Source organism: Eulemur rufifrons, chromosome 19 (genome assembly GCF_041146395.1).
Source record: "Eulemur rufifrons isolate Redbay chromosome 19, OSU_ERuf_1, whole genome shotgun sequence".
Classification (NCBI taxonomy): domain Eukaryota; kingdom Metazoa; phylum Chordata; class Mammalia; order Primates; family Lemuridae; genus Eulemur; species Eulemur rufifrons.
Genome location: NC_091001.1, coordinates 70,475,403 through 70,490,046, shown reverse-complemented (window position 1 = coordinate 70,490,046; position 14,644 = coordinate 70,475,403). Strand labels below are relative to the sequence as shown.

Below are 14,644 nucleotides of genomic sequence, written 5' to 3'. Positions count from 1 at the left end.
CCTAAATTTCACATAGAATCAAAAAAGAACCTGAAGGGCCAAAGCAATGCTAAGCAAAAAGAACAAATCTGGAGGCATCACATTACCTGACTTCAAATTATATTACAAGGCTATAGTAACCAAAACAGCACATTGCTGGTATAAAAGTAGAAGCATAGATCAATGGAACAGAATAAACTCAGAAATAAAACTATATACCTACAGCCAACTGATCTTTGAAAAAACAGACAAAAACATATACTGGAGAGATGACGTTCTATTTGATAAATGATGCTGGGAAAACTGGATAGATAGATGCAGAAGAATGAAATTGGATCCTTGTCTCTCTCACCACATAACAAAAATTAGCTTAAGATGGATTAAAGACTTAAATGTAAGATCTGAAACAATAAAAGTCCTAGAAGAAAACTTAGGAAAAACTCTTCTGGACATCAGTACAGGCAAAGAATTTATGACTAAGACCCCAAAAGCCAATATAACAAAAACAAAAATAAATAAAAGGTACTTAATTAAACTAAAAAGTTTTTCTGCACAGCAGAAAAAATAATCAACACAGTAAACAGACAACCTACAGAATGGGAGAAAATATTCGCAAACTATACATCCGACAAAGAACTATTATAACATCCAAACTCTATGAGGAACTCAAACAAATCAGTAAGAAAAAAACAAATAACCCCATTAAAAAGTGGGCAAAACACATGAACTGAAATTTTTCAAAAAAATATATACAAATGGCCAATATATGAAAAAAATGTTCAACAAAACTAATCATCATGGAAATGCAAATTAAAACCACTATGAGATAACACCTTACCCCTATCAGAATGGTCATTAAAAAGTCAAAAAACAATAGATGTTGGTATGGTTGTGATGAAAAGGTTGTGATGAATAATTCAGACATTCTTGGTGGAAATGCAAATCAGTACAACCATTACGGAAAACAATATGGAAATTCCACAAAGAACTAAAAGTAGATGTACCATTCAATCCAGCAATCCCCACTACTGGGTATCTAACCAAAGGAAAAGAAGTCCATATCAAAAATACACTTGTACTCGTATGTTTATCGCAGCACAATTCACAATTGCAAAGATACGAAATCAACCTAAGTGCTCATCAACTGATGAGTAAACAAAGAAAATACACACACAGACGATCACTACCCAGCCATAAAAAAGAATGAAATAATGTCTTCCACAGCAACTTGGATGGAACTGGAGGCCATTATCCTAAGTAAAGTATTTCAGGAATGGAAAAACAAATACTGCACGTTCTCACTTATTAAATGGGAGCTAAACTATGGTTATGCAAGTCACATAGTCGTGACACTGGAGACTCAGAAGGGAGCAGGGTGGAAGCGGGAGTAAAGGATCAAAAATTAACTATGGGTACAATGTATGCGAATTGAGTGACAGGTACACTAAAAGCCCTGACTTCATCACTATACAATTCATCCATGTAACAAAAAAAAACCCCTAAATCTATTGAAACAAAAAAAAAAATTTAAAGAAATTTATAATCAATTTTGATAATCCTTATTAATTAGGGTTATAAGTTAATAAATCAAAACTTAAACTTCAGAAATTGACTTTAAACTCTAGATTCTGATCTCAAACATTTTATAAAAGCCCTACCTCAAAGAATTGTTATGAAGATTAAAAAAAGGACTCAAAAAAAAAAAAAAAAAACTAGCAAATGAGCTCTCAATATGTGGTAGTTGCTGCTAAGAATTAAAAAGTCTCAAAAAGAATCACAAAGAAATATCAAACTGCTTTCAGTTGTTAGTAGCAGTATTAGTATTATAATTTTGATATAAATAAATATACAGGTAGGAAAAACATAAGTAAAACAGAAAAAGTAAAACATAATTAAAAGATCATGATACTATGTTATTAAAAACCAGTATTTTTGGAAAAGAGATACAAGCAAATAGGTAAAAACCTTACAATGCCAAACGTGAATTGGAAATGTCAATATGAACTCATGATTAATTGTACTCTTTCTAAAAAATATTTTTTCTTAGCTTTGTCCACTGAAAATGCCCAGAAGTAATAGCAATGAACAAACACTCCAGATTCCAGATTGAGGCATCCAAATACCATTCCCCACAAAGAAACCATGGCTTTTTGGAGAAATGGCTGATTACAGTTCTGGACAGGATGAGGAAATAAGCCTGAGGGCAACTCTATCAGAAAGCAGAGAAGCTTGAGTTAAACTAAAAAAACTCAGGAGCCAACATGAAGGGGCTTACACTGACCAAAAATGGGACAATTTAAACATCAAAAAAGAAAACAACTGCAATGGATTAAATAAAGCTAATCAAAAATATAAAAACCCTGGAGTTTATACTAATACTTAAAAAAAAAAGGAAATCTTTACTTTCCTGTGGCAGTTTCTAGGCACCAATTCATTATTCAATAAATTGATTTTTTTAAAAAGGGAAAAGAAACATGCACTTATCCTATCTCTGCAGTATGAGTTGTGCCTCAAATGAAGCAAATAACAGATGAGGGTAAATTCTTCTCTACAGAAGATTTTCAGCTAATAAATGTAGATGATGGAATTTTAAAAATCACTATTTGTAAACCCTAATGAAATAGTGGATGTAGGCAATGATTATCCCTGGATGTTGAAATCACTAGATGATAGGCTTATGCGAAACTTTATATTAAGATGGGTCCAAACCTATTGAGCAATCTTAACTTTACTGAAAGAGGAACTATCAGAAATCATATGCATCCTGATGCAATATAATAAGAAATACAGAGCACCAAGTATTCTTACCAGAACAAATGAACCCAAATCTGCTGAGACCTCCAAATCTAACTGCCAGATTACAAAGAATGAATATCTAACAAACCAAATGCAGAATGTGGGAAACTTTATAGAACATATAATTGGGTTTATTCAACAACTAGATGGAATGGAAAAAAAAAAAAGGTGGGGTAAAGAGAAGAAACTGCAACAAACTAAGTGATCTTGTAAGTCTTATATAAGACTTAAGACACATATTAACTAAATATATGCCAAATTTTATTGGCATGCAGCTACACCTATTATTTGGATAGTAATACAAAGTAGCTATAAAGAATTATCATTACCTTTGCTGGAATTATAATAATATATTTAAAAACAGACAAAAATCACATAACTGTTAGAGATTCAGAGTGACATATTTATGGAGGGATGACTACAATGTCCAGGATTTCCTTTAAAATACTCTAGTCCTCTTCTCTAGAAAAGTATTATAGGAGAAGAAATATGACTGTCAAAATGTTGAAGTTAGGTCATAGGCCCATAGGTATTCACTATAATCTTCCCTATTCTTTTGTTTATGTTGAAAACTTTGGTAATACAAAGTTTTTTTAAGAAGATAATAAAGTATCTATAGGATAAACTAAATAATCAAGTATTTTACACAAAAAATTATTAATTGAATAAACTGTTATGTAACTATACATATGAAATGAAGCCTAAAAATTTTTTCAGAAATCTGCGCCTATATACAAAATTATTTATACATCATATTATATCTTTAAGTATGACCATCTAACTTCTCCTAAGATGTTAAATTCTCTGACAGGCCAGAAGTATATTTTATTTCTTTACCACCTGCCCAACACTAGTGTCAAGGGTATTCAGTTTATGATAAAATCAAAGTGGTTCCTACGCACAGTTCTGTCCCTCATGCAGTTCAAGAAAAGTACCATCGATATTTATGCATACAGTAAAATAAAACACTAAATGGGAGTTGAGAAGATTTAAATTCTAATAATGTTAGTTTTTAAAGGAATTACAGAAAAAAATTAGCATTTAGAATATGGTAATAGTGTTAGAAAAAAAACTTACCAAAACCATCTTCAACTCCATCATAAAGCTCATTAAATCAGGAGAGTGCTGCATTCTCTAGATCAAAACATTTCCAATTAATCTCATTTGTACAATGAATATTATATCCATTGAAATTGAAATAAAAATATAAGCCCAAGTGAATGTAAAAACAAAAGATCAACTATATTTACATCTCAAAAGTATAAGAAGTGAAGTACTGGTCATCAACCCAACTATTCCTATCAATTTCATTTAAAAGAGTAATTACAGCCATCAAATCTATTCTGCTGAGACATATTGAATTGTATAAGAATGTCAGTTAAAATCTCACATTCCTCTGTTCCTTCAGCACTGTTTACTGCCATATTTAGCAAATCTAGCAAGCTACATGACTATTTTTTTAAAAAGTGGTATGAGAGTCATGTGATTAGGAAGAGGAGCATAAAATATAAAAATTAGGAAATCTAGTTCAAGCAATAAATTAACAATTACTAATCAACAGTATGCTTTACTCTGATTTTTTTCCTTTCCCTTAAATACTACATAATCGTTACTTTTGTCCTTTCACAACTAACCCGTATTCATTCAAAAGGAGACAATTTTTCATTAAAGTAAAACCTGTTATAATAAAATGTCAAAAAGGAAATAAACTCTGAAGTAGAATAAATATTTAAGACTGATGGTTTCATTTCCTTAAAATCTTTCATTCTTAAAATAACTATAGAAAAGATCGAGATGGTTGCCTACACATAAATAGTATGTGCCTCCTCCACAGAAAGAAGCCAGAATAGTAAGCAGATTCTTACCTTTTGAACAGATCATCTAGGAAAAAACACTAGGATTCATCAGGGAAGCAACAGGAAGCATCAAAAGTGAATGAGCAGGGGGTTCAAGGCAACTTGCCCAGCCAGGAGACAGCTAACACCCAGGAGAAGCCCCTGGATGCAGTCAAACAGTAAGAAAGAAGCCCCAGGGCTCCACTCTCTGAGACGAGGGATCTCGGCTACAAGAGAATCCCCTCACCCATGCCAGTCTCAGGACTAACATAGGGAGCTGCTGGAGATTGCACAGAGATAGTATTACAGAAAGGGAACTCAGGTGGAATCCCACAGACATCCAAGCCTAGAGCAGCTTGAGCCAGGCACCATTCGGAAAGCCTAAATAACAGGGAACAGTAGGTATGGATCAGAAGAATCAATATTGTCAAAAGTGGTCTACAGATTGAATGTAATTCCTATTAAAATGCCAACATCATTTTTCAGAGAATTAGAAAAAAGCCTAAAATTCATATGGACCCAAAAAAGAGCACAAATACCCAAAGCTATCCTAAGCAAAAAGAACAAACCTGGAGGCATTACGTCACTTGACTTCAAGTTATACTAAAAACCAACAGTAACCAAAACAACATGTACTGGTATAAAAGTAGACACACAGACCAATGGAGGAGGATAGAGAACCCAGAAATAAAGCCAAATACCTAAAAACAACTCATCTTCGGCAAAGCAGACAAAAGCATACACTGGGAAAAAGACACCCTATTCAAGAAATGGTGCTGGGAAAATTGGATAGCCTCATGCAGAAGGATGAAACTGGATCCTTCTCTCTCACATATACAAAAATTAAGTCAAGATGGATTACAGACTTAAATGTAAGATCTGAAACCATAACAATATTAGAAGAAAACCTAGGAAAAACTATCCTTGACATTAGCCTAGGTAAAGAATTTATGACTAACACCTCAAAAGCAAATATAGCAAAACATTGTGTTAAATAAATGAGACTTTTTTTTTTTTTTTTTTTTTTTGAGACAGAGTCTCGCTCTGTTGCCCGGGCTAGAGTGAGTGCCGTGGCGTCAGTCTAGCTCACAGCAACCTCAGACTCCTGGGCTTAAGCGATCCTACTGCCTCAGCCTCCCGAGTAGCTGGGACTACAGGCATGCGCCACCATGCCCGGCTAATTTTTTGTATATATATATTTTAGTTGGCCAGATAATTTCTTTCTATTTTTAGTAGAGACGGGGTCTCACTCTTGCTCAGGCTGGTCTCGAACTCCTGACCTCGAGCGATCCACCCGCCTCGGCCTCCCAGAGTGCTAGGATTACAGGCGTGAGCCACCGCGCCCGGCCTAAATAAATGAGACTTAAAAGCTAAAAAGCTTCTGCGCAGCAAAAGATATAATCAACAGAGTAAATGGACAACCTATAGAACTACAGAAAATATTCACAAGCTATATATCTGACAAACTCCTAATATCCAGAAAGGCCTAATATCCAGAATCTATAAGGAACTCAAATTAGCAAGAAGAATACAAATAACCCCATTAAAAAATGGGCAAAAGACATGAACATTTTTCAAAACAAAATATACAAATGGCCAACAAATATAGGAAAAAAATGCTCAATATCTCTAATCATTAGGGAAATGCAAATTAAAACCACAATGAGATACCACCTTATACCTGTCAGAATGGCCATTAATAAAAAGTCAAAAAACAATAGATCTTGTTGCAGATGCGGTAAAAAAAGGAACACTTATACATTGTTGATGGGAATGTAAACTAGTACAACCTCTATGGAAAACAGTATGGAGGTTCTTCAAAGAACTAAAAGTAGACCTACCCTTCAATCCAGCAATCCTGCTACTAGGGACCTACCCAAAGTAAAAGAAGTCATTTTATAAAAAAGACACCTGTACCTGTATGTTTATTGCTGCACAGTTCACAATTGCAAAGATATGGAACCAACCTAAGTGCTCACCAACAGTTGAGTGGATAAAGAAAATGTGGTGTACATATACATATAATAACTAACACACACACACACACACACACACACACCCCATGGAATACTACTCAGCCATCAAAAAGAATTAAATAATGTCTTTTGCAGTAACTTGGATAGAACTGGACGCCATTATTCTAAGTAAAGTAACCCAGGAACAAAAAACCAAATACTGCATTTTCTCACTTACAAGTGGGAGCTAAGCAATGGGTATGGCATGGTCATACAGAGTGACTTAATGGACACTACAGACTCAGAAGGGGGAGACTGAGAGAGGGGCTGTCGGATGAAAAACTGCCTATTGAGTACAATGTACACTATTCAGGTGATGGGTATACTGGAAGTCTGGACTTTTCCATAGTGCAATTCAGCCACATAATAAAAAAACCACTTGTACCCCCTAAATCTATTTAAATTTAAAAGGTTAATTTTTTTAAAAAAAAACCTATGGAATACAAGAAAGCAAAGAAAATTCTCAAGTTTTACATTGTTTTCTTAGATAGAACTCTACATCGTTTGTCTGCCTCAAAGTAAAATACAGTATTTTTGCTTTTTATGATACACTGCCCTGACACCACACAACACTGAACAAAACCAATACGTGAATTTGTTTACTCTTTTTAGATGAGAAAAATAAGACTCAAAGATATTTCAACAATGCATGAACAATATGATTCACATCTTAACATAGCTTTGAGTGGGCACATGTTTGTAAAACAAATCTTTAACTATACCTTCTTCTATATGATATTTTCCCCTTAGTTTATTACAGATGAATAATAAATTACATCAAGGGTGTGGAAACTACAGCCCAGAGACTAAATCCAGTTCAATATCTGTTTTTGTAAACAAAGTTTTATTGGCATGCAACTACACCTACTGACTTACCTCCTGTCCGTGATTGCTTGTCTGTGACACTATAAGGGCAGAGTTAAGTAGTTATGACAGAGATCTTATGGTCCATTGAGCCTGAAAAATTGACTACCTGGTCATTTACAGAAAAAGTTTTCTGACCCCTGGCCCATATTTACTAAAATTAAAAATAATACAAGGGAAGAATAGTAATATTCACCTGGACTTTAAAAACACTCAAATTAATACTGGGTTCTACCTAACCAACTGGAGGACAGAGGGAGGTAATTAAGTAATTGGGACTTTTTCCAGGAACCCTCTTGGTGACATGGTGGAGAAAAACAGAGTTACAGATCTTACTATTTATTATACTTACCCTTTATTAACAACTTTTTCCCAGGCTATTTACATATGTCAACAGATCATTTCTTAAACTTTAGTGTGCAATATAAACAGTCATGGGGATGAGAAAGGAGGGGTGGAAAGAAAACAAGAGAAATAATTTGAACAATCTCTTTAGAAACTTCTGTAATTATACTGCCAGTATGACAGCCTACATTCTACTATACAAATCAAATAGTTTATCTCTTATTTTTTTTGCAGCTTAGTAATACTTTATGTGACAGTGACTGTCACTGTCAGTTATCATAGATAATAACCTACCTTTACAATAGAAAAAATATAGGAAATTGGAAAAACATAAAAATGAATAAAGCATCAAAAGAAATGCAATTCTACTAACAATTATTTTTCCAGAAGAGGCATTTTATTTTTGCTTCAGTAAGTAAAAGTGATTTTCTTTTTAAGTTTTTCTAATCTTTAAAGCTGCGGTTCCCAACCCCTAGGTAGCGGCCCAATACTGTCCTGTACCGGCCTGGTACCAGTCCCATGGCCTGTTAGGAATCAGACCTGCATCACTGCCTGAGCTCTACCTCCCCCACTTCACCTCTCTCCACTCACCCCTCCACGTCCATGGAAAAGTTGTCTTCCATGAAACTCTGGAACTGGGCCACACAGCAGGAGGTGAGCTGCAGGTGAGCGAATGAAGCTTCAACTGTGTTTACAGCCACTCCCCATCCCTTACGTCACTGCCTAAGCTCCACCTCTGCCCCCACTCGTCGAAAAAATTGTCTTCCATGAAACCAGTCCCTGGTGCCAAAAAGGTTGGGGACCGCTGCTTTAAAGGAATATTCAAGCAGATGAACCTAAACATTAACTCAATTAATCCTGCCTATGTCTCACCTAAGCTGCCTTTATGTTCTCTCATTATGCAAGTACACATGATCCTAAATGATTTCCACCACACCTTTTCTGTTGCTACTCTAAACTCCATTTTTGCCACAGATATCCTATAGCTCTAAATGGGTCTGGATTTTTTTTCCTATCACCACTATTCAGTCTCAGCAGAAAAATCACTCAAGAAATGATGGATAAAGTTGAATGCATTTGAAGAACCTAAAGTCTCAAAGATGGAAACCAGTTTCAACATAAATGCTGTCTAGAGATATGCTGAGGATACTAAAGTAGAAAACACATTATATATAATGTACAGATCCTTAACATACTTCATACATAGAGATGAATCCTAAAAAACTCAGTAACCATTAAGCCAGTTTGTTACAACACTCTGCAAAGCAGGTCTTTAAAAGAAGAGTAAATTAGTAGTTTCTTACCCTCACTTTATACATAAACCTTTTAAAACGGACTTACCTGTTGGACTATTTGATGATATCCATTAAGTATTGTTCTCAGCTGCCAACTACATAGTAATCTAAAATTTTAATGCAACAAAATTGTTTGTTCATTGTTCTGAATTAAAAGGAAAAAACTTATTTGTATGCTAATGTAAACATGCATGTACATACAAAAGAATGCCATAAACATAATTCTGGCAAGTTAATAAAATTTTCACCACTGATATTGTAGAAAGTCTTGTCTTCAAACTGTTGATACCAACTTAATTTCAAAATATAAATAACTGCAATCAGTAAATGACAGGCAAACAGTACATCTTTTTTTATCTTTAATACATCTAAAGCAAAGTTTTCTATTGAATTAGCTTCTTCTCCAAGATAGGTTAAAGAAAACCAACAGTTTTGATCATAATATATCAAACTTGTATTTGAAAGTCTTACGTAGCAATGTAATCTTCAAATTCCAGGTTAATGTAACTAAAAGGATACATACTTTTAATTGTATAAGTAGCAGTAAGTAAATGTTCATCCACCCACTGGCTCACCTCAGCGGTATTCTCAACGTTACTGGGTATATAACTCTTTTAAGGAATTACTTTTACTTACCTAGCAGTAGGAAGCCTCTCTTGAGTTTCCCCGATGATGGCCTTTTCAAACCATCATGACTCTCTCTATTCTTTGTCTGTGAACCTCAATACCCATCCCACTCCTCTCTTAGTGGCAGAGTAGTTCATTCAACCGTCCATTGGTAATCTCTCCAAATGTGCTTTCCACCCCTTGCCACCAACTTGGTAACTTCACTTCATAAATTATCCCTTTACTGTGGTATCCTTAATTTATATTCTGTAAGTTTTTTTCCTCCTTAATGAATTAACTAGCTCAAATATATATCATCTTTAAAAAAAAAAATCACAATTCTTCCCTTGAATGTACACCATTCTCTAGCCACTGCTTTTCTTCAAAGTAGTTCATACTGTTTCCATTTCCTTTCTATCCACTCATCCAGTTCAAAACCCAACACAATCTAGCTTCTATCATTGCACAAAACATACCCATATCCAACTTGATCTCTCTGCAACACTCAGCACTCTTAACCATTTCTTCCATAAGGTTCTCTTCATTTGACTTGAAGAGACACCACTGTCCAAGTTTTCTTTTTACTTTTCTGGTTAATCCTCAGTCTCCTTGCAAGTTCCTCTTTAGTTACCAGTCCTTTGAATGTTGGTATGCCTTCAAGTTCCTGTCATTGGCCTTCTCTTTTCACTCTCCAGATAGAGGCACCAGAAAGTCTATTCATACCCATGGCCCCAAATCCTATGACTACTACATGTATCTCCACTCCAAGCCTCACACTCTAGTTCCACACCAGTACACCACTACCTACCAAATTGCTCCTCTTGATATTTCACAACTAGAATGCCTTAAAACAATCTCCCTTCCATTTCCCCCATCTGTAATCTCTTCTATAGTTTAGTGATCTGAAACAGGAAATTGGAAAGCATCTTCCACTCCCCTTTCCCTCTTACCTACATTTCTAATCAGTCACAAAATCCTCTCAATTCTACTCATAAATATCTCTGATTCCTTTTTTCCCACTCTTCCCCAGAGATATTTAGAAGCAGACTTGAGATTTGGGGCAGTACCTAAAATTTCAGTCTCATATCCTGAATAGTTGTCTCTATCAATACTCCATGTTGGTACCTAACTGTATAATAGGACTGAACTGTGTGTATGGGTCTTCCTATAGAATGAATATACACTAAATAATATTAGTCAAAAATTGGGGAAAAAGAAGCCTCCTAATCCTTTTCTATTTTCCCTTTATACTCCTGTTCAGTACTTGTTAGTGAAGTGTACACAACTGCTGTTTACTACTTTAAATGGAAAAAAAAAAAATTAGAGTATTAAACGCGTTAACTTCGAAAAGCACGCACTTCAGTAACAGGGAAAGCTATTTACAAATGCCACATTGGTTTGGAAAAATCAGAAATGTTTCCCTCTAGTTGACTGACTAATAAGCATTTTAGGTAAAACTCAAGTCACTAGAATCAGTTTATACCAGATTTACCACCTGTCCCACCAAGATGTATGTATATAACTAAACACCACATCACCTTGCATTCTTCAGTTGTAAATCTTCAGGCAACAATATTCTAAGGTGGAAGTCTCTTCCCTGTGGAAAACAGTGAAAAGGTTCACTCAAATTTTCATTACTCACTTAATGCTAAGAAAAATTAAACACTGAATCACATAGAAAAGGCCATGTTTTCCTTTATTTTTTAAAAGGTATCAAATCTATCAAAATCTTTATACTTGTTAAAATCAAGCAACAGAATGTTACATTTTTGAGGGGAAATAACTCAAAAATGTCAGAAACTTTTCAATTATTAGGAAATCAAAACACTAAGATAGGACTTCGTTATTAAAAGGAAAGTCACTCACAAGAAATATCACAAAATTGCTAATTTAGACATATAGAAGAAATTTAAATGTCATTTCTCAGAAAATAAATTTATGAAAAAGGAAATTTCTTCAACTGCTTTAAATATGGAAGAAAAAAATCACAGTATGAAATAAGAATATGTAACATTACAAACTTCATGTTTTCGACTTACTTTGTAAATTTTAATAAAGTGAAAATATATTTAGTTATACAATCTGAATATACAGACATAAGAGAAATACTTTCATAAATCAGAGTATATTTTATTCTCCCAAACTAGTGAACCTTTAATAAATAAAATCAGTAACATATTAAGCTAGTAATACAACTGAATATACAGAATTTTATTCAAGAGTTTTTCTAAGGACAGAAAAGACTTCTCTGAGAAATATATTCAATTTTACTTTCTTAGGAAAGTGAATGGGTAAGCAGTTTAAACTTTGTAACTTAAATAGGAAAACACACATGAAATTTGAGTAAAAATAAGCAGAAAAAGACAAACAGAAATGTAATCTTTTACTCCAACAGAATAAAATGAAAAAGTAATAAAATTCTCAAAAAACAATTACCATGTGGAATTTTAGCACAGTCTCCCTCAAAGTAGTTTCAAAAACAGAGGAACACAATTAAATGTACCCCATAACCTTTACTTTCATGGTAATATTACAGTTCTGACTTTCATTACATTTAAATGTCCTTTAAAAAAATGAAACAAAATGTACTACTGACCTTTTCAAAAGGTCAAGTAACAATAATTCACTATTTCATTAAAGCACTGAAAAGTATTATGTAGTAACTTTAACCTAACTTCATAGACATCCCACACATAGGTGTAAGAACAATCTGGAATTCACAATTTACATGAAAAATAGTAAAACTATTCTACTGTAGAAATCTGTGCTGTTATTTGAAAGAATAAAATTCCAAAGTCCCTTATTTGCAAAACCCAGCCTTTTTAAAAGGTCAAATGCCATGTCACATGCCACAATACTTTTCTGATTCAAGAAAATGTCCAAAATTACATTTTTAGCTAAAGCATCTAAAAAATATTAATTGTTCTCCAAAAGCAGATTTTTCCAGGCTTATAGGAAACAGAAGTACTAACAGTTGCCTAAACCTCAATCTCCCTACACATCCTATCCCCCAAAAATATAAATTAATATTAAAAACAAATAAAACAGGGGGGGCAAGGGCAATATATGTAACCTAAACTTATGTACCCCCATAATATGCTGAAATAATTTTAAAAAATTAAATAAAATAAAACCACTAAAATCCCTTGTTTTCAGCCAGAAGACAGGGCACACTATAGACTTCAAATTCTCTATAGGAAGAAAAATATAAAACACTTTCCAGTAGAGCCCACTCTGGGACTCCCATAAGGAAGTCCTTTTAGAGTGCTAGAGGGTTTATAAAAAAATGTATGGAAGAGAAAAATGGGGGGATTGGACTAAGTGCAGAAATAATATTAATAATAAAAAGTTCTGGTAGATAGGACACTGACTACAAAGAAGAGACTTAATGTGAACACAAAAGTCAATGAGCCAGTCTCGGAAAAGAATGCTTTAAGGGCAGAAGATGGTAAAAAGGTACGTAAAGACACATTTTGGAAACTGGATGTTAGGAGGAAAAAGAAGAGTAGGAAACTTAGGCTCTTATATAAGAAAATAAAAACACACAACTCCTCCCCCCAGCACTCCCCCAAAATTCATCCAGAATCTGTACTTTGCTTCACCAATAGAAGAGGGTATTCTTGAACTAGGAATTTTATAAACTATTACAAACAGCCAAAATATTCACAAATACAAAGGTATTGTCTTTATCAATGTGAAGCTACTATGAGATAAAGAAAATGAGAATAAAAACATTTCAGGTCATGACAGCCCCGTTCAAACAAAACCCAGAAACCATAAACAAACTATAACACTGAATTAAATATCATTAAGTGATCATTTGTACCCAGATTCAGAAATTCAAAAATTAAGACCAAAAATTGTTTAAAAAACAAGGGGAGGGGGGAGAGAAGGAAAGGGGCAAAAGGGGAAGAAATGAATGAGCTGAGTAAACTTAAGGTAGGAAAATGGAGAAAAAGACAAAATTACATTAAAATGGAAAAATAAATTTAAAAAGGAACTCAAGGAAGAAAAGAACTAAACAAAAATGTCACAAGGCGCAAAGAAAAAGCAAGAAAATTACCAAATGAAAAAAGGAAAAAAATTAAAAACTATCAATGAAAAGTAGTTGAAGTAGAAAAGAGATGCCAAAAAAAAGTCCAATATACATAAAATTGGAAACCTTGAAAAGCAAAACAAAATAGTAGAAAGAATATTTTAAATTATATCCAAGAACATTTTCTGGAAATCCACATCCCAAAAGGACAACTGGCCACATGAGAAAAGTGACTCATAATGACCCACTCTGAGCCTCAGACTTTAAAAATAAAGGAAAAGTCCAAAGTCTCAGAAAAAAGATCTGAGTTATATGGGAAACAGAGTAAGACTGGAATAAGACTTCTCAAAGCAAGATAAAAAATAAAGCAAGAATGGAATAGAAATTTTAAGAAACCGAAGAGAACTGTTTATATACATGATGGAGCAACAAGGATAGGATTTACCCTCACCCCTTAATTTAAAAAGGGACAAAATATGTGAAATAATGAATTTCAGACATTTAACAATAGGCAGCATAGGACAGTGGTCTTTGAAAGCAGACAAACAAATGTAAAAATCTCTGTAATGGCCGAGCTCTATAAGTCATTAGATATGAAATGTCCAATTTCTAATCAAAAGTAGAGTTTATTATATCTCAAACAAGAAGCAGTACAATTAATCAAAGTATGCGCCTAAACTATCAACACAGTTTGCCATCTTAACGGTAGCTTGCTGATGCCAGCAGCAAAGAAGCCTGGAGACTGAATGGCTGTGAGTGGCAAAAGGCATTTTCCACAGCCTGTTGAGAATTGAATACTTCTCCTTGCAATTAAGTGGTCCAGCGCCTGGAAGAAGTGGTAGTCAGTTGGTGCAAGGTCTCGTGAATACAGTG

General features: G+C 34.1%; 1 protein-coding gene across 2 annotated transcripts in view; it reads right to left on the bottom strand.

Moving 5' to 3' along the window:
- FANCL (FA complementation group L) overlaps positions 1-14,644 on the bottom strand; it is an 81,194-nt gene that overhangs the window by 55,395 nt on the left and 11,155 nt on the right. The window contains exons 2-4 of one of the 2 annotated variants that reach the window (XM_069494061.1): positions 11,274-11,332; positions 9,176-9,236; positions 3,853-3,909 (exon numbers count right to left, since the gene is read on the bottom strand). In XM_069494061.1, coding sequence (XP_069350162.1) covers positions 3,853-3,909; positions 9,176-9,236; positions 11,274-11,332 — 177 coding nt within the window. Of the gene's footprint in view, positions 1-3,852; positions 3,910-9,175; positions 9,237-11,273; positions 11,334-14,644 lie in introns of those variants that run through there. The other variant, XM_069494062.1, reaches the window with a different exon arrangement.